A 22,755-nucleotide genomic window follows, 5' to 3' on the forward strand; every position below is an offset into this window, starting at 1 on the left:
TACATCAATATGTTTTTAGAAATTATAATAAGAGAAAGTAAAAATTAGCTAGTTTTAGTAAAACAACAAAATATATATAGAAAATTATATAGAAAATTATGCAAAATTAACGACAGGAGCTATAAACTTAGCCACTCTATCGATATAATAGATAGTCGCACTCTCAGCTTCGTATTCTTTTTCAAGATTATAAATCAAAGTCGCGGAAACTGAAGATTTCGGAAGAATCAAATGGTTATTATACACAGACTTTCCATTTGCCGAAAATACTACGATGGCAGACCTGCAAAAAGACTTTTTCGCGTCAACATTAAAAATTAATTTTTTGATTTTTGCAGTTCCATTGAACTTTGCATTGAGAATACGCTCATTTTTGTTGAGTTCTTGGATGCAGTCGATTGCTTTGATCTCATCTTTCGGTTTTAGAGGGAATTCGTTTTGAATTGGTTCATTTGGAACTACAAGGATTGTTCCGAAGACTGTGAAGTCGGATATCTTCACTTTGTCATGGACAACAACTTTAACTTTGATCATTCCGGACATAATTGGGTCTTCTATGACAAATTGCAATTTTCCGTCTTTCAAAACATTCTTTTTCGCTTCCTCGTCATTAATAACTACCTGTACATTCTCATCAGTTGACTTAAAGCAGAGGAAAGACACGACAGCAGTGTTTTGGAAGGAAATTTCGAATTGAAAACTTTCCAAAATTTCAGTTTCAAGTCGATAATATACATCTTTGGCTTTGTCTGATGATGCTGATATCAACGTTGACTGGCAATGCGTTGAAATATCACGACATCTGTCTATAACTTCAAGTGACAAATTTAACATGTCACATTTTGTCATTTCCCTTGGACTTTTGACAAATGACTTTAATTCTTCTTCTATGACAGATGTTGTACTTGCGCAGATACTTGCTGAGTCAGAACAGTTCTGGCAAACGTAAAGAGACATAAGATTCTTGTCATATGGATCAGAAGACAACAAACCCTTTAAAAGATCTGATCTTCTTACGACAAATCTGTTTTCGTCTGATTCAAACTGCTTGAGACAGAAAGCACAGTGTTTCTCATCATCTGATCGTGCTATTATTTGAGAACATGAGTCACAACGCCATGGATTTATTCCGGAATTTATGGCAAAGTTAGTTCTGATCTTTTCTGGAACAAATAAACCAACTCTGGCTCGTTCTAGTTCGATAACATCGCTTAATTGCTTTCTAGACTTCATGTATTGGTCGAAAGAAACTTTAAATCTTTCAATTGTTTCTTCATCATCTTCTTTGAACTCTTTTTTAGTGGAAATGTCTCCATTGGCGAATTTTCCGAAGAATCTGATCGGTCCAATTGAAAATTGTTGCTCTGAACCTGAAAATGTCAATTTTACAATTGTTGCAAAGCTTGGAGTCTTGTTTTCGAGTCCGAAGTTGAAAACTTCGGATACTGGGAAGCTGGCAATGATATTCTTTTCAACAACAGGTATCTCTATCTTTGATAAAAACTTGAGATTTGCGATATCTTCTCCAGCTTCAATTCTCATGAAGCAAGGACCAGGATTTAGCTGACTAGGTGTTACTTGGATGGATTGGAGTATGATTGGCCTTGGAAAAGTGGCACAATACGCTTGATTATTATTTAATAAAGATAATGAACTTCCTAATCCGACCAATGTGAATGGTGTTCCTTCCATTGGATGTATATATGATGGTGATAAGCAGCAAGAGTCGAATTCGAAGTTGTTTGTCCAAGATTCGATAACTTTTTGTCTTGAAGGGTCAATTAAGACATTTTGAACTCTTCTTTGTAATGTAATGGCTGAATCATTGGATGAATAAGGTAAGTTTGGTGAAAAATGCTTGATTGCGTTGACTTTTATCGCTTGAGTGTTTGTAGAGATCGTTGAAACGATATTTCCGCTCTCTACAAATGATTTCGCGAGGAAATCAATGACATCTTGTGGTACTAAGTCCTTTGGATTTGAATCTTTTCTGACAATAATCAATTTTTGGTTTTTAAGCCAAAGACTTGTTACATAAATGGCAGCATAAAATGTAGCAAGGTTAGTTCTATCCAAAGAGTCAGCGCAGTTATATCTAAGAAGACATTTTTGATGACCTTTATTATTATTTTCTTCAAAACCGCCATCTTCTATCATTGGCTTCACATATTTAAGGAATTCATCAAATGCAACAGCAGATCCTCCATCGTGGAGTGTTTTATTAATGTCATATGGCATATATGCAACTCCAAGAATGTTTTCATCGGGTAATCTCGAAAGAGCCTTTGAATAGTACTCAACAAGTTCTGATTCAGAACCTCCTGCGTTAGTTTGGAGTAAAGAAACGCATAAAATTCTGTCAGATTTGTATCTTTCTTGTAAATTTCGGAAATATTTGGGAGTTCCTTCGAAATAGCGATCAACTTCGACTTTATGCTTTGGTGTTGAAACTTTTGAGTCTAAAATAGTATTCCAATGAATCGGAACTGATCCTCTTCTCCATCTATGCGAATAAAAGTTTTCTCCACGGATAAAAATCAGTTCTCCTTCAACTTCGTTACCTGGGAAAGCATCTTCATTCAAGCCACGAGATGAGTATCTTGTTCCTGGGTTCGCAGAAGCTCTACGACAAATGTTTGTAATTGTATAATCTTTTCCTGGTGGAGAATATGATTGACATAAGCCTTGCAGTATTGATATGCAGCAAAATCCTATTCCTAAATCTTCAAATGGCTTCCTCCAAGCGTTATTCCAGCAAAAAGTTGGATCTGGTTGATATGATGGTTTATCTGAAGGAATTAAGCGTGTGATATCGTATGTCTCACAGTAAAAATGATTATTAAGTAATTGGAAGTTCTCTAATTGCGAAGAATTCTCTTCATCGGTTTGGCAGATTTTTATAAATTTTGCACTTGTTATTGTTTGAACTAAATGGCCACCAGGCATCCATCCTGAAACCTGTGAGCCATCGATAATGCCAAGAACTACTTGATTATTTGATTTATTTATGCCAAGAAGTCCGTCGCCTTTATATTTAAGTTCAGATTCGAAGGATGATGTTAAATATGAGATTGCAAGTGAATGATCTTGAAATACATCGACCATCGGAATTCCGAAGTATTGAGGACATCCAGTCATCGAATCAAGGGTTATAACATAAGTATTTGTTGTGCAAAATGGTGAAACTGCAACATGCCAATAACCTTGAGCACTATAATAAACTTCTACTTGAGTTCTTCGCTTTTCCATTTTCTTTTAGATAAAAATTTTTATATCGTGCAATTTTTTTTTACTGACGGAACTGCCAATAATTAATTGCATTCGATTTTATTTGATTCTGCATTGATTGACAAAGGACTCAATAATTTTTAAACAAAAGTTAGTATGTTTTGATATTTTTGTAGATTTCAGATTTGATTTTGCACACAAAAGTGAAATATGCATTGCACTAGCATACTTTAGTTTTTCATCTACATCATTATTTAACTCTATTATGTATCTCATAGAATATTTTATGCTTTCTCATTGGATGATGGTACAATTCATTCAAACATAATGAATATTATAGGATAAACAAGATACTTATGATATATTGATTGAAATATTTATATGGGCATGGTAATTTTGAGTTATAATGTTAAAATGAACTAAAAAATATCAAATTGAATATCAAATTGAATAAAAATTTCTGAATTGCATAAATAAAGCGTTGAAGTCATTTGTCACTATCCACAGAAACCATGCAGCAGTGATATTTTTGATTTATCAAGGAAAAAATTAGGCATCAATTTCAGAAGTGGAATTCAACTCCTTCGTGTCTAATACAATCTTAAATGCGTCTGGTTTCATGGTCCTAACAATTTTATGTGAGAAACTTGCTTTTCTCCAAACCATTGCAGCATGACAATTTCAATATCAACGTTGAATCGACTTTTTTAAATGCATCGTAATTCTAGTAGTTGAGTATAGTTCTTTTCCCTTTTTTGTGATAAATAAATTTTGTAAATCTGTCAATTCCGTTATTTGATTTAATCATCTCATTTTTCAATATGAATCTAAATCTTCGCGTTATAGAAGCAAAAGACATGCCTAAGGAAGACTTATTTGGGAAATGCGATCCATTTATTGAGATATACCTCGATGACAAGCGTTTTAAAGAGACAAAAGTTATCAGAAAAACGTACAATCCAGTATGGAATCAAACATTTGTCATTCCCCTTGACCATCCTGGAAGTGTCATTGAATTTCGTTTTGCAGATTTTGATACATTCAAAAAAAATGATAAATTCGGATACATTAAAATTAATCTCGATTCAATTCCAATTGGAAAAGTTGTGAATGAATGGTATCCACTGACACCATTGAAATCTGGCAAAAAAAGTTGGCCAAGCTCACTTTGTCATGCATATTGCCCCAGAATCTCATGAACCATTCACGCCATATGATGGTCCTGCTGATTGGGTACGCAAACAACCACCCAAACCTATACCATTATGTGTACCGTCTTCATTCCCACCAGATGCTACACCAGGCGAAGTCATTGTTCAAGTATTCCACATAGGCGCCGTAGGCCTAGAATATGTAGAATTACTTCGAGGCGATGCTGCATGTGATCATCTTCAAAAATATTCTCGTAATACTGAAGAATTTGAGGAGAATTTGTCCCTTTGTACAGTTCCACCAAATTGGACATATAGTCCTCCCCCTCCACAAAAATACCCATTTCAATATAATTACCCACTTTGTGTGCCAGTAGAATTTCCATCATATGCCTGTCCAGGTAATGTAATAGCTCAAGTATATAAACTGAAAGGACGTGATGTTGTACCTGAACAATATCTGAGAGGTAAAATAGCTATTAAATATATTAAGAGACTTGCCTTAAAGTTTCCACATTTATATAATACACTTTTGCAACAATGTACAGTTCCATTGCCAGGCTTCCCACAAGGACAATATTATCCTCAAGGACAATATCCTCCTCAAGAACAATATCCTCCTCAAGAACAATATCCTCCTCAAGAACAATATTATCCTCAAGAACAATATCCTCCTCAAGAACAATATCCTCCACAAGGACAATATCCTCCACAAGATCAAACTCCTTCTCAAGGACAAAATCCTCCACAAGATCAACATATTCCTCAAGGACAGCTACAACAAGGTCAAAATCCACAACCACCTAACCAATAAGTACCACCACCAAATATGTTGCGATAAACAATAAATTGTTTTAAAGGAACTTTTGTGAATTTAAAGAACATCTAGTAAACTGCGGGACAAAAAATATACATTTTGTCCCGCAGTTTATATATCTGCATTTTATTGAATGTGAAATTTACTCCTTATATGTTTTTTGTATGAAAAACAAATAAATTTATAGAGTAAAGTATATTCTAGGTATTTCATTAGCATATTCGACTAATTTTAATTCCTGAAATCGATATTTTTCCTGCAATCATATCGAAACCTTCATAACAACAAGAAAGATGGAAGCATAGGATGAAATGAGGAAGAGAAAAAAGAAAGAGAGGGGAGGAGAGAAAAAGGAAGTGAAAAAATGGCATATTTAATAATATTTTTTGTTATTATTGCTTTTTGGACCTCTTTCTTCTACTATTTAATAACATATATATTAAAAACTCAAAAATTGTTTACTACTAGACAAAAAAAAATTATTGATTTTATTTCTACTTTGGTTTTGCGATTTTTCCTTTTTCATAAAGATAGTAAGCATTAGCGTACGATTGAATATTGGCTAATTGGCCTTTGATCGTGTAATCAAAGCTAATTGCTGCTGGTTCTTGATGTTGTTTGAAATCAGTGAAATTTCGGAACAACAGGCTTGCAGTGAGTGAAAGGTTCATCATGACGTTCTTGTAGTAAGTTAAAATGAATTCTTGGTCGCATTGAATCGATGTCAACTGACCACAAGCGTTTACAGACCTTTTGAGCTCGAAATCCTTGTAATTCTTAATAAGACTGATGATTCTTGACAACTCTTCTTTGTCATTCTTAATTGCAGTTTTGATATAAAAATTATCAGAAACTTTTGTTACATCTACAGGGTGTTTTCCTTCAATGTAGTACAATCCATCGATAGATTGTAAGAAATCAGTCTTATTTTGCTTGGATTCCATATAAATCCTCTTCCAATTTTCTGGATAATTCTCAATTCCAATTTGTGGAGCGAATTCCTTCATTGTAGGGACATGTATCAACGAGTACTTGCTTTCAAAGATGTTTTTAGGTTCGAAACACTCTTTGAAAAGCTCTTTTCCGTTGAGTTTTGAAATAATTGCGAAATCGTAACGAGAAAGTATGATATCTCCAGTTACTCCGCTATCAAATGTTGTTGTAGATAATCCATCGAGTGTGAATTTGATGTCCTGGGATATAATATCAAGTGTTCCCTTTCTTGGCAAAATTGATTGGAAATTATCAATGATATTCATGATGTTTGGTAATCCTTCGATCTTTGCCTTGAGTTTGGAGTAGACCTCGTGTTGTGGACAAAGGTAATCAACGGTAAAGAAAAGGATTTTCTTTAATAATTCTAAATACTTTGATTCGTCATCGATATAAATGGCCAAAATGTCGTGCAAATCCTGTGAACAGAATGAAAGAGTCCTTTCGAAAGCTAATAACAATGATTTTGCGCATTTAGTTTGATTATTCCAGTCAAACTCGCTTTTTGTAACAAACTGATGGAAGTTCTTGATGTATCCTGCATCCCAAAGGAAAAATGAACAAATAAAATGGAAGATCAATTCTTCTGAAACGCCTTCTTGCGATTTGATGATTTCAAACAATTTTCTACGTGCTTGGCAGCGGGATTTAGTTGTGTATCCACCAAATATCGCTGGAAGAAATGTATTAAATATATAAATTGAAAAACTTTCCTCTTTGCAATATTCTAGTAAACATTTTGCGCCGTCTTCACTTAAAATTTTAGCAATAATACTGTCGTATTTAAACATTTGAGCATCCTCTGGTTTTAAGCCGTCTGGAACAAACTTAAATTTGTTATCAGGCTTCTGCTGTGATTTGAGCAAATCATATGCACGGAAGATTATTTGTGACTTGATCTGGAACTCGTTATCAATAGCAATTAAATTATCTTGAACAGCTTTTAAATGCAAAAAATTGTTTTTGTTAACGATAGCGACTGTTTCTTGGAGCTCGTTGCGTAATTCGTTGAATTCATTTCCTTGTGTTGATGAACTTTCGTTTTGATGCATTTCGAATGAAAGATTTAGTCAGGAAAAAAAATTATGAGAAAAAAATTCCATGATACATTTTCCAACTCATTTGAAAATATTTGGGGGATTACACCATTGAAATTTAGAATAAATAACAATAAAAGGATGAGTCGTTTTTTAGTTCAAAATAGCAGCACTTGAGTATAATTGTTTCTGCTTTATCTGATCATCGAAATGGAATCGATCCACGTTATTTGTATAAATCAATGATGTACTAGGAACTAATTAATAGCCATATTGCAAAAATCCAAATATTTGATCTTCAACTCATCATATCTTTCATTAACATTTCAAATTCGTTTGTTTTTGCAGCAATTACTTCGTCCTTTTGAATTTTCTCTTCTACAAAATAATCATATTCGGTTTTCTTCTCAAAATTAACGACTTGTAATTGATTTTCCACCATCTCAAGTTTGCCTTTTTGTTTTCTTATGATTACTGAATCACTTTCTGCTAACTTTGTATCTATTTCTTTTTGAATAGCTAAATTTGATTTTAATATATGAAGATAGTAAAACTATTTTTCATTATACAGCAAAATAGGAATGAAGTATATATGGGAAAACAGCCCTTCAGTATGCAGCAAATAATAATATAAATAAAAAAAATAGTTAAACTTTTTATTTCATATGGCACAATTATCATTGATAAAAAATATATATGAAAAGATGTTCATCATTAAGAAGTTCAAGGTAACATCTTATTAAAAATAACTGAACTTCTTATTAAAAATATTTTGGGATGCCTGGCAAGTTTGGAGCTGAAATCTGGTTCAGAAATGAAGAAAATGTGAAATACCATTGTAAATACCTCTGAATCTTTTAGAAGGATTATCGTCACTTGTTCTGTACTACTATAGTTTTCATTTTCAGAGAATATATAGTGTTCATACTAAGAGTATTTTGATAATGAATTATGAAATTTACCAAACTCAAAAAAAATGGATAAATGAACTAATGATAGTGTGTTGTTGTAATTCGACATAGAATGTGATTTAGAATGAATTGAAAATGAATTGAAAAATAATTTTTTGATATAAATATATAAATATTTATTTTGTTCGAAATTGGAAAATGATAATATGAAATTATTCGAATACAAGATCAATTTGATGAATTTCTTATGTAGTTCATGATGAGTTTTCAAAGTAAGGGAAAATGTTTTCAAAATTATGTTTTTTATATGTATTTGATCAAAATTTAATGAAGAAGTGGATTAAAGATACTTGTGTATGTTCTGTTTATAGATTTTAAACGTTCGTATTTTCATCGTCAGAATGGGGGCAGAAGGAAAATGTTTGACAGTCAGATCTGACAAAGTTTGATAAAAAAATCGATTTTTCCTGATTATGAATTTTTATAAATTTGTGATGAATAATATTGACATTTGGCTTATCTGGTTTTCAATAAAAAAGCATTTATAATTCGTTTTTTCATCATCATTGTTCTGACAGTCAGAAGATATTTTTTGAGAGGATGCGGTAATAAAAAAAATTCATTTCACATATTTTGATGCTTCCTTTGCTTGCATTGCGCACTGCGTATAACGCAGATGATGATAACATATGGTTCCCAATTCCAACGAAGTTAGGACTCTTACGTATTGGAATTGATAAGAACGATGCAGAAGATGACGACAACTGGTATGTTGGTCTCTCATACCACTCACCATGGGGAAAGTTCTCAATCGGATACCATAGCAACGACGAAGAAGATGAAGATGACGAAAACATCAGACTTTGGGCCGATTTGGCTACAAAGATTGGACGTTTCTCCTTCGAGTACCACAACTCCGCCGAAGAAGACGACGAAAACATTCACTGGATATGGGGACCTGTTGATTTCGATCTCGAGCTCAATGGTGACAAGAAGGTCGCACAGAAGAAGCCAGTCAGAATCAACAAAGCTTTATTAAAGCGCTGGTATGAGAAGTATGGACGCCGTGCTTTCCCACGCATGTACAAGAAGCATTCTTTACCAAAGTTTTCTTCCAAGAAACAACCTGCTTCAAAGAATATTGATTCTTCCTTGATTAAGCTTGTCTTGGATCAATACAAACCTGAAAAAGGGAAAATTTATTGGTATTAAAAATCTTCTTTGAAGGTATTCAAATATATTTGGTATCCTTTAATTTTGAATTCATTCAATAATGGATTAGCAAAATGAATTCACAAACAAAATCTCTCCATTATTAAAATTGTGTAGAAATATTTTTAGGTGAAGCCTTGGGAATATTAATGGCGTTAAATGAGGTAATTATTTTTAAATGGCGTCACTTAAAAATGGATACTATAAAAAGTATGAGTAGAGGTATCTTTCTTTGAACTTCAGATTAATATCTCATCATATTTGTTACTTTTAGATGAGTGTTATCGAAAATTAACAAGTAGAATCATTATTGATTGGTCATATGGGAATAATAGTCTTAGTATTTATAAACTAACAAGATAAGTAATAAAAAAGCTCCTTGAATCTAGAAAAAAAAAATTTATTACTAACAAAAACATAAAAGACGATATGTCAAAGATAATTCATTTGGCATAATGTAAAATAATCAAACAAAATTTGATAATATATATCAAAATTAAATAAAATTAATTTCTTGAAGAAAGAGATTGTTGTTATATTCAACAAGAAGAGTTGAAATGGAGTTATGTGATATGTTCCTCCATTGTTCAAGATCGTTCTCTATCTGATTAATCATATCCAACAACATTTTTGTGGAAAACTGGTTATTGCATGATTTATATGTTAAAAGAGAGAGTTCAGCCTTCTTAACTTTCCTTCTTAGTTCATTAACCCTTTCTCTTTTCTCTAAAACACTCTTTTTTCTGGAATTAATTTTCCATTCAATTTCTTCAATTTGCAATTGATACAGTTCTGGTGATATTCTTGGGGTTGGTATATCATTGTTTCGTTTGGATTCAATGATTTTGCATGATTCTTTATTGATTTCAATTTTCAAATTATTTATTTCAAGTTTCACTTGATTTATCATGTTTGTGAGAGAGTTTGTATCTTTTTGAAGTTCATCCTGTAAGAATTCAACACCATCGAAGTAGTTTTGTTGTGGAAAATCTGATGGATCATTAACAATGGTTTGTACTGTTTTTTTCGTGGTCGGAGGTATCACAAAAGTTTCGTCAACGGCTTTTTCGTATTTAAAATCTTCTTCTTTAATAAGGTTCTTGATTTTTATTGATTCATTTAAAAGATTTGAAACTTTTTTCAAGAGTTTCTTGTATTTGGTAGTTTCTTCGTGCAATTTTGATTTAACTTGTTGCTTTTCAGTTCGAACTTTCTCGATTTCTGAGATTGGTGGTTTAAATTTCTGAAATTTTTCTTTTTTGATTTGGGTTTTCGATTTGTAATGCTTAACCTCTGATTTAATTGCTATAAGTTCTGTCATAGAGATAGATTTTGTATCTCGTTGCCTTTGAATATCTTCTAATTGTTTAGATAATTCTTGAATTCGTTGTTGATCAACGATAATGGATCTTCTGAGGAGATCGATCTTCTTGGAAATTACATGTTTACTGTATTTCTTCTGTGTTTGTACAGATTCTGTGATTCGATTTTTCATTTTTTTCAAAAACAAATTTATTTCTTTCTGTTTTTTCTTGATTTTTGATTGTAACTCCCGCGATGTTGCTTTATATCTTTCCATATCTTCAAATGAATTCTCTATTTGAGTATTAATTGCTTCTATTTTGCGTTGAGTAAAAAAAATATGATTTGTAGCAGTATCCATATTTGTTTTATAGGTGGATATATCTCTGTTTAGTTCTGTCTCAAGATCTTCGTTATTAATTTTTTGTAATTCGTGATCAAGCTCTTGATTGGTTTTTTCAAAAGTCAAGTCAGCCTTGTCTCGATTATATTGCACATCTTCTTGAATATTAGCTAGAATGTCATAAAGATATGCATAAAAATTCTGAGTTGATTGTATTTTTTGTTCGATTGAATTTGAAATTTGATCTAGGCTCTGATTTCTCAGATCAGTAATACGTTGAATATCATATTCACACCCTATTCGTTTCGAAAGTTTCTCGATTTTTGTTGAAATATTGATCGGTTGATCTACCAAAATTTCAACGATTTCATTCATATAAGTGAAGAGATATTCCATCTAAATGTATGATTCAAACTCACAGAATGCATCAAAAATAAATCAAATCTCGTTTATAAGGAAGAAAAATTAATGGATAAATTCAATTTTAAAAATATAAAAAGTTAGCATGAGCTGATGATGGACGGAGTGTTATTGTTGTTTGGCATCTAGTTTGATATGGAGTCAATTGAAAAACAATAGAAAAATATTTTTTGATATTTATTTTCCTCAAAATATGGAAAATGATAATATGAAATTATTCGAATACAAGATCGATTAGATAGATTTCTTATGTAGTTCATGATGAGTTTTCAAAGTAAGGGAAAATGTTTTCAAAATTATGTTTTTTATATGTATTTGATCAAAATTTAATGAAGAAGTGGATTAAAGATACTTGTGTATGTTCTGTTTATAGATTTTAAACGTTCGTATTTTCATCGTCAGAATGGGGGCAGAAGGAAAATGTTTGACAGTCAGATCTGACAAAGTTTGATAAAAAAATCGATTTTTCCTGATTATGAATTTTTATAAATTTGTGATGAATAATATTGACATTTGGCTTATCTGGTTTTCAATAAAAAAGCATTTATAATTCGTTTTTTCATCATCATTGTTCTGACAGTCAGAAGATATTTTTTGAGAGGATGCGGTAATAAAAAAAATTCATTTCACATATTTTGATGCTTCCTTTGCTTGCATTGCGCACTGCGTATAACGCAGATGATGATAACATATGGTTCCCAATTCCAACGAAGTTAGGACTCTTACGTATTGGAATTGATAAGAACGATGCAGAAGATGATGACAACTGGTATGTTGGTCTCTCATACCACTCACCATGGGGAAAGTTCTCAATCGGATATCATAGCAACGAAGAAGAAGATGATGACGACAACTGGTACGTAGGAATCTCATACCACTCACCATGGGGAAAGTTCTCAATCGGATATCATAGCAACGACGAAGAAGATGAAGATGACGAAAACATCAGACTTTGGGCCGATTTGGCTACAAAGATTGGACGTTTCTCCTTCGAGTACCACAACTCCGCCGAAGAAGACGACGAAAACATTCGCTGGACATGGGGACCTGTTGATTTCGATCTCGAGCTCAATGGTGACAAGAAGGTCGCACAGAAGAAGCCAGTCAGAATCAACAAAGCTTTATTAAAGCGCTGGTATGAGAAGTATGGACGCCGTGCTTTCCCACGCATGTACAAGAAGCATTCTTTACCAAAATTTTCTTCAAAGAAACAAGTAGTTCCAAATTTTGCTCCATTAATTAATTTACTCTATAAGCAATCATGGTATCCTCAATGGCTAAAACCACGTTATTGAAATTAATTCATTAATTAAAAATCTTCTTTGAAGGTAAATTTTAATTTATTCGATATAGTTTCTTTCTTTCTCTCTCTCTCTCGTTTTCTGTTTGCAATCTTTCAAATATAAAGAAAATACTAAACCCAAAAGGATTTCACGGTGAACTTATCACTTTCTGACGCCCTATCAAAAAGAAAAATACGGGAGTGAAGAGGCATGGAAAACCATAAACGGAGATTTGAGATTGTGCATCTTTAAATTTGATATTTGTATTTCAAATAAATAGCAACAAATACAGTAATCATTGCACAGCATAGCACTAAGATGAAATAAAATATGCATACACACATCTGACATTTAATTCAAAACACTGACAAGTGGCATGAAACATCATTGAAAACTAACCTTAAACAGCATAATTGAAGGATTTGTCAAACCCCTAATGACTTTTGAGAGAGAAAGGTAATATTGAATGTTTTTAATTTCAATAGATCAAAGGTGTATTTACCATTTTCAAAGGTACATTCACTATTTTTGACAAAATTTTAAATTTTCATGGGGTTGTAAATCTTATAATAACTAGATGAATAAGGAATAAATCCCAGTATGATGTGCATCATTATATTAAACACTATATGTAAGCCTTGTAATTCTATTAACACTTATGAAGATCTATAGTATTTGAGCAGATAAATTTGATAATTTCCAAAACTCTTATATTTCAAAATTAAAGTGTGCGAATGCATTTAAATGAGAGCAAAAAGAGAATGATGCTGTTAAAACTAGGTGTTAATTTCCAATTATTTCGCATCACAAGAACTACCCAGTAAATTCGGCTATCTTTCTTTGCAATTATTCTCCATTATACATATAATATAATGGTTAGGGTTTGAAGAAAAGTTACTAGAGAATTATTGACTTTTGAAATAATGCAGAATTTTACTTGAAGAAATCATTAATTTATGAGTTCCAAATTGCTAACCCTGACGAAGGATCATTAAATTTGCTACAATTAAATACACTTATTGCAACATCAATATATTTTTATTCGAATAGTAAAAAAGAATAACAATCATATAAAGCACTATGTATAGTGATTTACAATAACTTCGTCCCGACCAATAATATTAGCTTTTTACCTTAGAAAATTGGGATATTCAGCCTCGAGTCAAAAAAAAAATGAGAAAATGTCAGAAAGTACATCCTTAAAGTATATATAATTCGCCCGCTGTATTTATTGGGATGAATATCTTGTTCGGACATCAATAATTTATACAATAGAGAGAGAGAGTTTAAGTTCGTTCACATGGTTCAAAAACATGTGTTCTTATATAAGACGCCATTCTTTCTTTTTCTGATATTTTCGAAGAGAGAGTTTAAGTTCGTTCACATGGTTCAAAAACATGTGTTCTTATATAAGACGCCATTCTTTCTTTTTCTGATATTTTCGAAGAGAGAGTTTAAGTTCGTTCACATGGTTCAAAAACATGTGTTCTTATATAAGACGCCATTCTTTCTTTTTCTGATATTTTCGAAGATGAATTTCATTAGAAATAAACCAAATAGTTCTTTTTCTAGTGGAAATGGGAACACTAGAGCTCCTGAAGAACAGAATGGCTGCCATAATCTTCTGATCAGCAGAGGTCCAAATGGTAAAAGGCCTCTGTAGATACAGATTCAGGAACTTCAAAGCTCCATTTTGCAGAGATTGAGAGCTTTGGAGCTCCTCATGCAAAGAACTGCAAAAGATTTAGCCATAAAATTTAATAGATCTTAGAATATACAGATCAATCTATTAATTAAATATATCCCTTTATATACATTCAAAAAATCAATTGATTTGGAATGATTGACAATAAATTATATCCGAAATCATTATGGTCATTGTTTTCTACATATGTAACATAGTATTTTTTTTCTTCTAATGAATTTAAGGGTATTTCATATGGTAAAACGCAAATGTGTCTTTTTTAAAAATTAATAATGTCGGACCATGACGTTCATCCAAAAGAATACAACAAATTGCGAAGTACTTACAAATACTACATTGATTCATTTCTTGCATTGTATCAGCTAAAAACGGAAAAAGAAGAAGAATTAAAGTCAATTTACAAAATGATCAAAACAGAATTGATTGATTCAAAGAAATATCTCCCCAGAGATATTATAGAAGTTATTTTACATATCATTCCGTATAATATTCGCTCTACAAAGTCATATTTATTTCTTGCCAAACTCATATCTGATGATTACCATGTCACAGAGGTCAAAAGTATTGAACCTATTTCAAACTTACTGTTTTACAAAGAATATGGAATTAAATTATACAAATCTGCTGATTTAGAAAAAATTAAATCAGAAAATCTTGAAATTCATACAGAAGATACAATTTACAGAGCAATTATGTATAATGACCTTGAAAGATTCATATACTTCACTGAAAGAGATGAATTTGATAAAGATAAAATACTTATAAGTAGTTTATATCCATCTTTTTTGGGAGGATATTCATTACTTGAATTATGTTGTTACCATGGAGCAGTTGATTGTTTCAAGTTATTAAGAACGAAATTCAGCGCAGAAATAACTGAAACATGTTTACGATTTTCATTTTTAGGAGGAAATCCAGAGATCATGAGTGAATGTTTGAAATATCAAACACCAAATAATTGGTGCATGGAATATGCAATTATTTCACACAACATTGATTTCGTTACATTCTTGATGAATGAATACAATATAGAGATCGATTTATTTTCTTGTGGATTTTATCAAAATCTTGAAGCATTTTTAGTTTATTTCGATCAAACTAATGATATTAATGAATGCTTTGTTTATTCCCCGCTTTTAAATATCCCATCTCTTTTCGAATACTTCCGTTTACATTGTGCAAATATCAATGTAAAAAATGAATATGGAGGAACCGCTCTTCATTATGCAGCAATGAACAATAGTAAAGAAATTGCCGAGATTCTTATTTCAAATGGTGCAAATATCAATGTAAAAAATGAATATGGAGAAACCGCTCTTCATCTTGCAGCAATGTACAATAGTAATAAAGAAACTGCCGAAGTTCTTATTTCAAATGGTGCAAATATCAATGAAAAGGATAAAGATGGACAAACCGCACTTCATCTTGCAGTAAAGAAAAATAGTAAAGAAACTGTCGAGCTTCTTATTTCACATGGTGCAAATATCAATGAAAAAGATAAATATGGAATTACATCTCTTCATATTGCAGTAAAGGAAAATAGTAAAGAAACTGCCGAGCTTCTTATTTCAAATGGTGCAAATATCAATGAAAAAAATAAATATGGAATAACCGCACTTCATTATGCAGCAATGTACAATAGTAAAGAAACTGCCGAAGTTCTTATTTCACATGGTGCAAATATCAATGAAAAAGATAAATATGGAATTACATCTCTTCATATTGCAGTAAAGGAAAATAGTAAAGAAATTGCCGAGATTCTTATTTCAAATGGTGCAAATATCAATGAAAAAGATGAAAATGGAATTACATCTCTTCATTATGCAGCAATGAACAATAGTAAAGAAATAGCCGAACTTCTTATTTCACATGGTGCCGAAGAATAATATTCTTACTTAAGATATTCTTTAGTTTTCTGGTATTTTCGAAGAAGATTTTCATTAGGGAGTAAAATAATCTTTTTTTTTAAATTTTTGAACTTGAGTTTGTTAGATGTGATGAGTTTTATTATATTCATCCTCGTGAAGTTGCACTTGAATTCACTGGATAATGTCTTTCAAAAATACACTACATGTTTAGGAAGAGTTTCAATCCTGATAGCCATATGTTGAACAAAAAACCGACCGAAAGTCCACATTTCTCAAATTTTGTTGAATTTCAGACAGAAATGAGCATAAAATACAATCCTCTTCAATGGAATATCATTGAAATGTTCAATTCTCTTGAAGAAAAAGGAAAACAAATTACTTGAAACGTTATTCATGATTGCTGGTGAAATATAAATAAAATATTTAAATAAACATTGACAGATTGTTTTTACAAAATATGAATTTCATGATTATTATATGCTTATCTTGGTGATTTTGGTAATGGATAAACTTTCTTCGGTGTTTCATCGACTCTCGGGCTTCGTTCGGAGGAGAAACTTGGAGTTCCAGATGGAGATGGCGAATCTATTTGAGAAGGAGACATAAACATCGAAGAAAGTCCTGGTCTTGGCGATTTAAATTCTTTGATTGGCAAAGAACTTGGCTGCATCTTGCGAGGAGTAGTCTGTGATGATACCGGAGATAAAGAACCCTTTCCATTTGGCTTTACTGGCGAAACTGATGTTCCGAGAGTAAATGTGTTCTTTCTTGGCCTTGTTTCATGGGACAACTGCTCGAAAACAGCATCTTCTCGCTTTAGAACTGGTATTGCAGGGAAATTAAAGCATTTAATGTGCTTTTGGATGATTTGGATGATTCCTGATTTGTTTGCACTGGATTTAGAGTAACTACTAGAGCTGAAAACAGTGTAGAGGTGATCGTTTTCAAATTTCTCGACGCCGTTTTGAACGCATTGGTGTCCACGAATGAGAACTTGTTAATTTATTGTCAGAGAGAGATAGCAAAGATTTGTCGTTTGAAAGTTCAGATCTTGTTTAAACAATAAACAATGAAAAGGTTAAACAATAAACAATGAAAAGGTTAAACAATAAACAATGAAAAGTTTAAACAATAAACAATGAAAAGGTTATATGAAAGTATTATAACTCATCCTTCTTCTGAAGCTTCCTTTTGATCCATTTTGTCACTGGTTCCTTTAATAACTTCTTTGTGTATGTAAATGTCTTTGATTTCGGATCTGATCCAAAAATCTTAATACAAGGAGTAGAAGGAAGCATGTGGCCGTACAAAATGTCGTTCTTACTTGCATCCATCTTTGCAAATTGCAAATTCGGAAATTCCGCGGCGATTTCTCTGAAAATCGGAAGGAAATCTGAATACAGTCTGTCCCATTCTTCGTAAAACAAGATAACGGTCTGACAATTGTAATCTTGAATTTTAGATTTCATCGTTTTTGAGTTAATTTCAGAGACAATATCAGTATTATTCTGTGGAAGTTCTGAGCACCTGATTGTCTGGTTGATATTTCCGGCAAATACTTCATCAATAAAGTGCAAAATTTGTTTTGGCCGAAATTCGCTTCCTTCTGTGTACAAATACTTAATAACTCTCTTGCCTGTATAGTTTAGAACACAAAATGCAGGGTCCGCGTAACGGCTGAACCCTATACTTTGCATAAATCTGTTTCCATTAACTGCATCAATGACTGCGAACCGTAATTTGTTCTTGTACTGGGTTGTTACCATTGATATTGTTCTAAGGGCTTTATCGAGGTCTTCTTGTTCGACAGGAGTAAAGAATAAACCTAATTCTTTGGTTTGTTCGTAAATTTGCTGGTTATTGATATTAAATATCTCGTAATTAGGATTCTTGTTCTGTTCAATCCATTCTGTAATGTTTTCGACTGTTCCTTCTGTTAAATTGTAAGGATAAAATACTTTTGACTTATCTGTATTTCTGTAAAGCACAATTGATGGTACGTATCTGATACGAAGCTCATAGGTAACATCTGGATCAGGAGAACAGCCAAAAGCGTAGTTATCTCTGTTTCGCTCGGCAATTTCATTAAATTTTTCGAAAAGAGGGCCACCAGCCTTTTTTTCAAAGAGAACTACCGATATTGGATGAGATTCGATGAACTCTTGCGCTGTAGGATAGTCATCAAAAGTTGTGAACGGAAGTCCTGTTTTTTCCATCGCATATTTATATATACTATCTGGAGAGGGATCTCCTTTGTATTCTTCTACAAATTCACCATATCTATAAAAATAGTAGCCTTTTGTGTGTTTGAGATGTAATTGCTGAACAAAATACTTATTTCGATCGCCATCCATGATAGCAAAGTAACATCTCGTACCTATATACGAACTAGCTGATATAAAGTCTGATAAGTATCGATAACGTTGAAAATCACCTTGTTGAATAAAAAGAATTGCAGCTGGTTTCGTTTTCATTACATTGGTGAAGTTAGATTCTGTCACATATACAATGTTATCATCATCATATGTGATAGACTCACTTTTGGATAAAAATGTCAATGCAGTGAAGAAAAACATATAAAATTTTGGTTATTTGGTCGAAAGAAAATCTTCTTTGACTAGGTCTGGTGATGCATTCTCTTGCATTTTTGAAAAGATAACCAAAAAATAAAATGCTAATTTTTCATAAATTGAATTTTAAGCGAACAATAATAATTAACATCATGCGATCTCATGATTTTCGCTTTCCATTTTTTCAAAAAATCTCCAAAATTTTTTCAAATTCCAAAAAATAAATTGCAAAATTACAAGTTTTATATTCAAAATTGGGATTTCAAAATATTTTTGGAAAATTTGATGAAAGTAAACTTGATTAAAAATGTATTACAAATATATATGTCATTGAAAAATGTCCTTTTTATGTTGATTTTGGAATTTCAGATATCAATTTTTGATGTACAAAGGTTTTTATATGCCAAAACATTTAATTAAGCAATTTTAAATTTAGATTCTTTTCGTTAAAAGTTGTCATAACATTTTTTTTTTGATTTGGTCGATTTCCTTTCATTCATGAAACCAAACCTAGATATTTTCCATTAGGATCATAAACTGATGAATAATCTAACTGTTTATTACACAACCATTTATTTTGCGGAGAAATTACTTCAGAAATCATCGAAAAACGGTTATGACAGGTCATTTTTCGCGCAATGTCTTACTACGATGATGGACGCGATGGCGAGGAAGGCGGCCGTGCATATGGTGCCGGTGGCTACGGTGGTGGCAGCCGTGCATATGGTGGCCGCGGAGGCTATCGTCCAAGATATGATAGAGGCTACGACGACGGCGGCCGTGGCGGCTATGGCGGCAGAAACGACAGAGGCTATGGTGGCCGTGGCAGACATGAAGACTTCAGTTATGAAGCAATGACACCAGCACAAGATGATCCAAACTTCATTCCAAACTGGACAACACGCGTTGACGATTTCGATCAGATGGATCTTCCTCCAGCCCTTCTTCAGGGTGTTTACAGCTACGGTTTCAGAGCACCTTCCGAAATTCAAGCCATTGCTATTGGAGCCATTCGTGATCCTTCTAACAGACACGTTATCGCCCAAGCACAGTCTGGTACCGGTAAAACAGGTGCCTTCTCAATCGGTGTTCTTTCTAAAATCGATGTTTCCCAAAAGACAACACAAGCCCTTGTTTTAGCTCCAACACGTGAACTCGCTACACAGATTTTCAACGTTTTCAAGGAAATCGGTTCCCGTATCCCAGGCCTTGATATCGCTATCTTCATCGGTGGCGCACAGAGAGTTGTTGATGCCCAGGCCCGCGCCGCATCACATCCACACATCTGCATCTGCACACCAGGTCGTGCTTTGGATCTCATCGTCTCCGGACACCTCCGTGTTCAGAATTTCAAGATGGCCGTCTTAGATGAAGCCGATCAGATGCTTTCTGATAACTTCATTGAGCAGGTCAACGATATCATGGAATACTTCCCAGAAGATGTCCAGATTCTCCTCTTCTCCGCTACAATTTCTCAATCTATCTTCCACATCATGAACACATTCATGAACGATCCATTCAGAATCCTCATCAAGAAGGAGCAGCTCACACTCGAAGGTATCAAGCAATTCTACGTCGATGTCCAGGAAACATCCAACAAATTCGACTGCCTTCTCGATATCTACGGCTCAGTTTCCATCCAGAAGGCCATTATCTTCGCAAACTCAAAGAATGCCGTCGACTACATCTCAGAACAGCTCCAGCAGCACGGTTTCGGAGTTGCTCCAATCCACGCCGGCCTCGACCAGCTCGAGAGAGACAGAATCATGAGAGATTTCCGTACAGGCACAGCCCGTGTACTTATTTCTACAGATCTTCTCGCTAGAGGTATCGATGTTCAACAGGTTACACTCGTTATCAACTTCGAATTGCCAAAGAAGCTCGAACAGTACATCCACCGTATCGGTCGTTCCGGTCGTTATGGTCGTAAGGGTGTCGCTATCAACATCTGCGACCACGAGGATATGAACGTCATCGAAATGCTCAAGAACCACTACATGACTACAATCAACGAGCTTCCAAGCGATATCGAGAGAGTCGTTAACGAGGCTAACGCTCAGTGGGATGAAAAGTAACAAATTTATTGTTCGGATTTTGATACTTTCTAATAAAAGGAATATTTTTGTCACTTTTACGATTACGCAATATTTTTAATCGTTGAACTACCTTATTTTAAAAAATTTTATTGAAAAATTTGTTTTTATTTCAATGTCAGACCATTTTATATTTTTTTTTACAATTGTAAACTCAGAAAAAATTTATTTCCGATCATTTTTTTATCGATATTTTTTTAGAGGAGAAATGATTGAAGAGAAGGTTCCAATCATTATATTTATGGCTATTGATCTAGCACTCCTTGTTTTGTATGCTGCAAAGCTATTCGTTTTATCAGATTTTCAACTAGAAAAGATAACATTAACAAAAATGGATGCACAAATGGTATTTTTTAACAAACTGATTGTTGCCATATATATTCCGACAACCATATACGTTTACCACACTTTCCATTCTTTACTTGCTCCGTTTACAACTTTTTGCATTGCTTATTATGAATACACTCAGATAGATTACCATAGGAAGTCATTAAATTACCTAACTGCCCGCCAGCACATCCCGAAAATGCGTCGTAACGGTGTAATTAAGCTATCAATTTGCTTAGTTTTCATAATAATATGCATCATATCAATTCTAAGGCGTTAGAAGGAATTTCGATAATATTTCACGTCAATTATACGTATAATTGAAAATACAACCCTATATTGGAGTTTTGAAGAATGCCAGTTAACATATGTTATAATACACATGCATTATTTTCACAAAATCTAGTGAAAAGTGCTGAATTCCTCGGAAATTTTCGAAAATAGTTTTGATTATGATAAAACTGTGTGAGTTTTACATGAACGATGCTACACTTGGTTTACAGTGACGAGTAAAAACTATCTTTATTTATATTTTTAAACATATTGGATTTTGACACTTAAACTAATATCGATTTGATTTGGAATAGATGCTTGATCATGTCAAATATGGGAACAAATGGCCCACAAGCTTCTAATTGAAGAATTTATTTTCTCATAATTAGACTCTATCGTTTTGATAGATGTCATAATGCTTTTATATTTTATTGCTTTATATGTTCTTATATTTGAGCATTTGGTATCAATATGGGGCTATATTTTTTCGTTATTTTTGAAATTGGTTCAAAATGTAACCAAGAAGGTCTAAATGTGTTAATCTCGAAATGAATCTCTCATTATTATGATTCCAAAGAATTAAAATCAATATTTACATGAAAAATAGAAATATCTCCATTATGAAAACAGTTTAAACTTGGGAATCAGTTCTCATTTAAATTCACATCATTAGTTAACCAAGGTTCTATAATGCCAGTGCGCAACGACCTAAACATGAGTTGACAGTTATTTATTTATGGAGAGTTAACTATTACTGCTATGATAAATCAAACAAGCATCTCAAGCTATCTTAATTGTATGAATAAAAAACAAGTTTTTTTAGACCGTATATTTATTCGATGGATTTTTTTATTGTTGATAAATCGTAGGAATGGAATCATTTAGTCCTTGCAGAACTTGATAAGTTTGCAAACGGCAGCCGGTGGTTCGTTATCCTTGAGGTACTTGATGATTGCTGGGACACCGACTTCAACAAGTTTATCGCAGATGACTCTGAGGTCAGCTGTGACATACTGGCAGTATGATTCGAGCTTCTCAATGATTTCCTGTTCTGTCTTTCCGTCCTCAAGATAGTCTTCGATCATTGAAACATAGAACTTGCACATAACGCACTTCTGTGTGGAGTCACCAACCTTTGTAGCACGTGGCTTAACGGCAGCAGCAGACATGAGGCCCAATAATGCAAAGAACATTGCAATGGAATAAAAAGTGACAACGACAA

The 22,755-nt window shown here is 33.0% G+C and overlaps 11 protein-coding genes across 11 annotated transcripts, besides 2 other annotated features; 5 read left to right on the plus strand and 6 right to left on the minus strand.

The window, feature by feature from the left end:
- Positions 1-47: 47 nt before the first annotated feature.
- TVAGG3_0335450 (phosphoinositide phosphatase SAC9-related family) lies at positions 48-3,249 on the minus strand (the record flags this gene model as incomplete). The annotated part of the gene is made up of 1 exon (XM_001327819.1): positions 97-3,249. One exon carries the CDS (start codon positions 3,247-3,249, stop codon positions 97-99), a length of 3,153 nt encoding a protein of 1,050 aa, XP_001327854.1.
- A 1,152-nt stretch (positions 3,250-4,401) lies between these two features.
- TVAGG3_0335460 (intracellular sterol transport) lies at positions 4,402-5,193 on the plus strand (the record flags this gene model as incomplete). The annotated part of the gene is made up of 1 exon (XM_001327820.1): positions 4,402-5,193. One exon carries the CDS (start codon positions 4,402-4,404, stop codon positions 5,191-5,193), a length of 792 nt encoding a protein of 263 aa, XP_001327855.1.
- Positions 5,194-5,636: 443 nt separating this feature from the next.
- Positions 5,637-7,304, minus strand: TVAGG3_0335470 (uncharacterized protein; the record flags this gene model as incomplete). The annotated part of the gene is made up of 1 exon (XM_001327821.1): positions 5,691-7,241. One exon carries the CDS (start codon positions 7,239-7,241, stop codon positions 5,691-5,693), a length of 1,551 nt encoding a protein of 516 aa, XP_001327856.1.
- A 1,469-nt stretch (positions 7,305-8,773) lies between these two features.
- On the plus strand, positions 8,774-9,349 carry TVAGG3_0335480 (uncharacterized protein; the record flags this gene model as incomplete). The annotated part of the gene is made up of 1 exon (XM_001327822.1): positions 8,774-9,349. One exon carries the CDS (start codon positions 8,774-8,776, stop codon positions 9,347-9,349), a length of 576 nt encoding a protein of 191 aa, XP_001327857.1.
- A 496-nt stretch (positions 9,350-9,845) lies between these two features.
- TVAGG3_0335490 (uncharacterized protein) lies at positions 9,846-11,369 on the minus strand (the record flags this gene model as incomplete). Its single annotated transcript, XM_001327823.1, has 1 exon — positions 9,846-11,369. The coding sequence occupies one exon, from the start codon at positions 11,367-11,369 to the stop codon at positions 9,846-9,848; it is 1,524 nt and encodes a 507-aa protein (XP_001327858.1).
- A 683-nt stretch (positions 11,370-12,052) lies between these two features.
- Positions 12,053-12,709, plus strand: TVAGG3_0335500 (porins family; the record flags this gene model as incomplete). The annotated part of the gene is made up of 1 exon (XM_001327824.1): positions 12,053-12,709. The coding sequence occupies one exon, from the start codon at positions 12,053-12,055 to the stop codon at positions 12,707-12,709; it is 657 nt and encodes a 218-aa protein (XP_001327859.1).
- Positions 12,710-13,206: 497 nt separating this feature from the next.
- Positions 13,207-13,735: a mobile genetic element.
- Positions 13,736-14,275: 540 nt separating this feature from the next.
- Positions 14,276-14,419: a mobile genetic element.
- Positions 14,420-14,676: 257 nt separating this feature from the next.
- On the plus strand, positions 14,677-16,432 carry TVAGG3_0335530 (spectrin binding; the record flags this gene model as incomplete). The annotated part of the gene is made up of 1 exon (XM_001327825.2): positions 14,807-16,288. The coding sequence occupies one exon, from the start codon at positions 14,807-14,809 to the stop codon at positions 16,286-16,288; it is 1,482 nt and encodes a 493-aa protein (XP_001327860.2).
- A 319-nt stretch (positions 16,433-16,751) lies between these two features.
- Positions 16,752-16,940, minus strand: TVAGG3_0335540 (phosphoprotein phosphatase protein; the record flags this gene model as incomplete). The annotated part of the gene is made up of 1 exon (XM_001327826.1): positions 16,752-16,940. One exon carries the CDS (start codon positions 16,938-16,940, stop codon positions 16,752-16,754), a length of 189 nt encoding a protein of 62 aa, XP_001327861.1.
- A 490-nt stretch (positions 16,941-17,430) lies between these two features.
- On the minus strand, positions 17,431-18,846 carry TVAGG3_0335550 (intramolecular oxidoreductase activity, transposing S-S bonds; the record flags this gene model as incomplete). Its single annotated transcript, XM_001327827.1, has 1 exon — positions 17,431-18,846. One exon carries the CDS (start codon positions 18,844-18,846, stop codon positions 17,431-17,433), a length of 1,416 nt encoding a protein of 471 aa, XP_001327862.1.
- Positions 18,847-19,478: 632 nt separating this feature from the next.
- Positions 19,479-20,915, plus strand: TVAGG3_0335560 (helicase protein; the record flags this gene model as incomplete). The annotated part of the gene is made up of 1 exon (XM_001327828.1): positions 19,479-20,915. One exon carries the CDS (start codon positions 19,479-19,481, stop codon positions 20,913-20,915), a length of 1,437 nt encoding a protein of 478 aa, XP_001327863.1.
- A 1,432-nt stretch (positions 20,916-22,347) lies between these two features.
- Positions 22,348-22,751, minus strand: TVAGG3_0335570 (saposin-like type B, region 1 family; the record flags this gene model as incomplete). Its single annotated transcript, XM_001327829.2, has 1 exon — positions 22,415-22,726. The coding sequence occupies one exon, from the start codon at positions 22,724-22,726 to the stop codon at positions 22,415-22,417; it is 312 nt and encodes a 103-aa protein (XP_001327864.1).
- Positions 22,752-22,755: the final 4 nt, after the last annotated feature.

This window comes from Trichomonas vaginalis, chromosome V (assembly GCF_026262505.1).
Source record: "Trichomonas vaginalis G3 chromosome V, whole genome shotgun sequence".
NCBI lineage: Eukaryota > Parabasalia > Trichomonadida > Trichomonadidae > Trichomonas > Trichomonas vaginalis.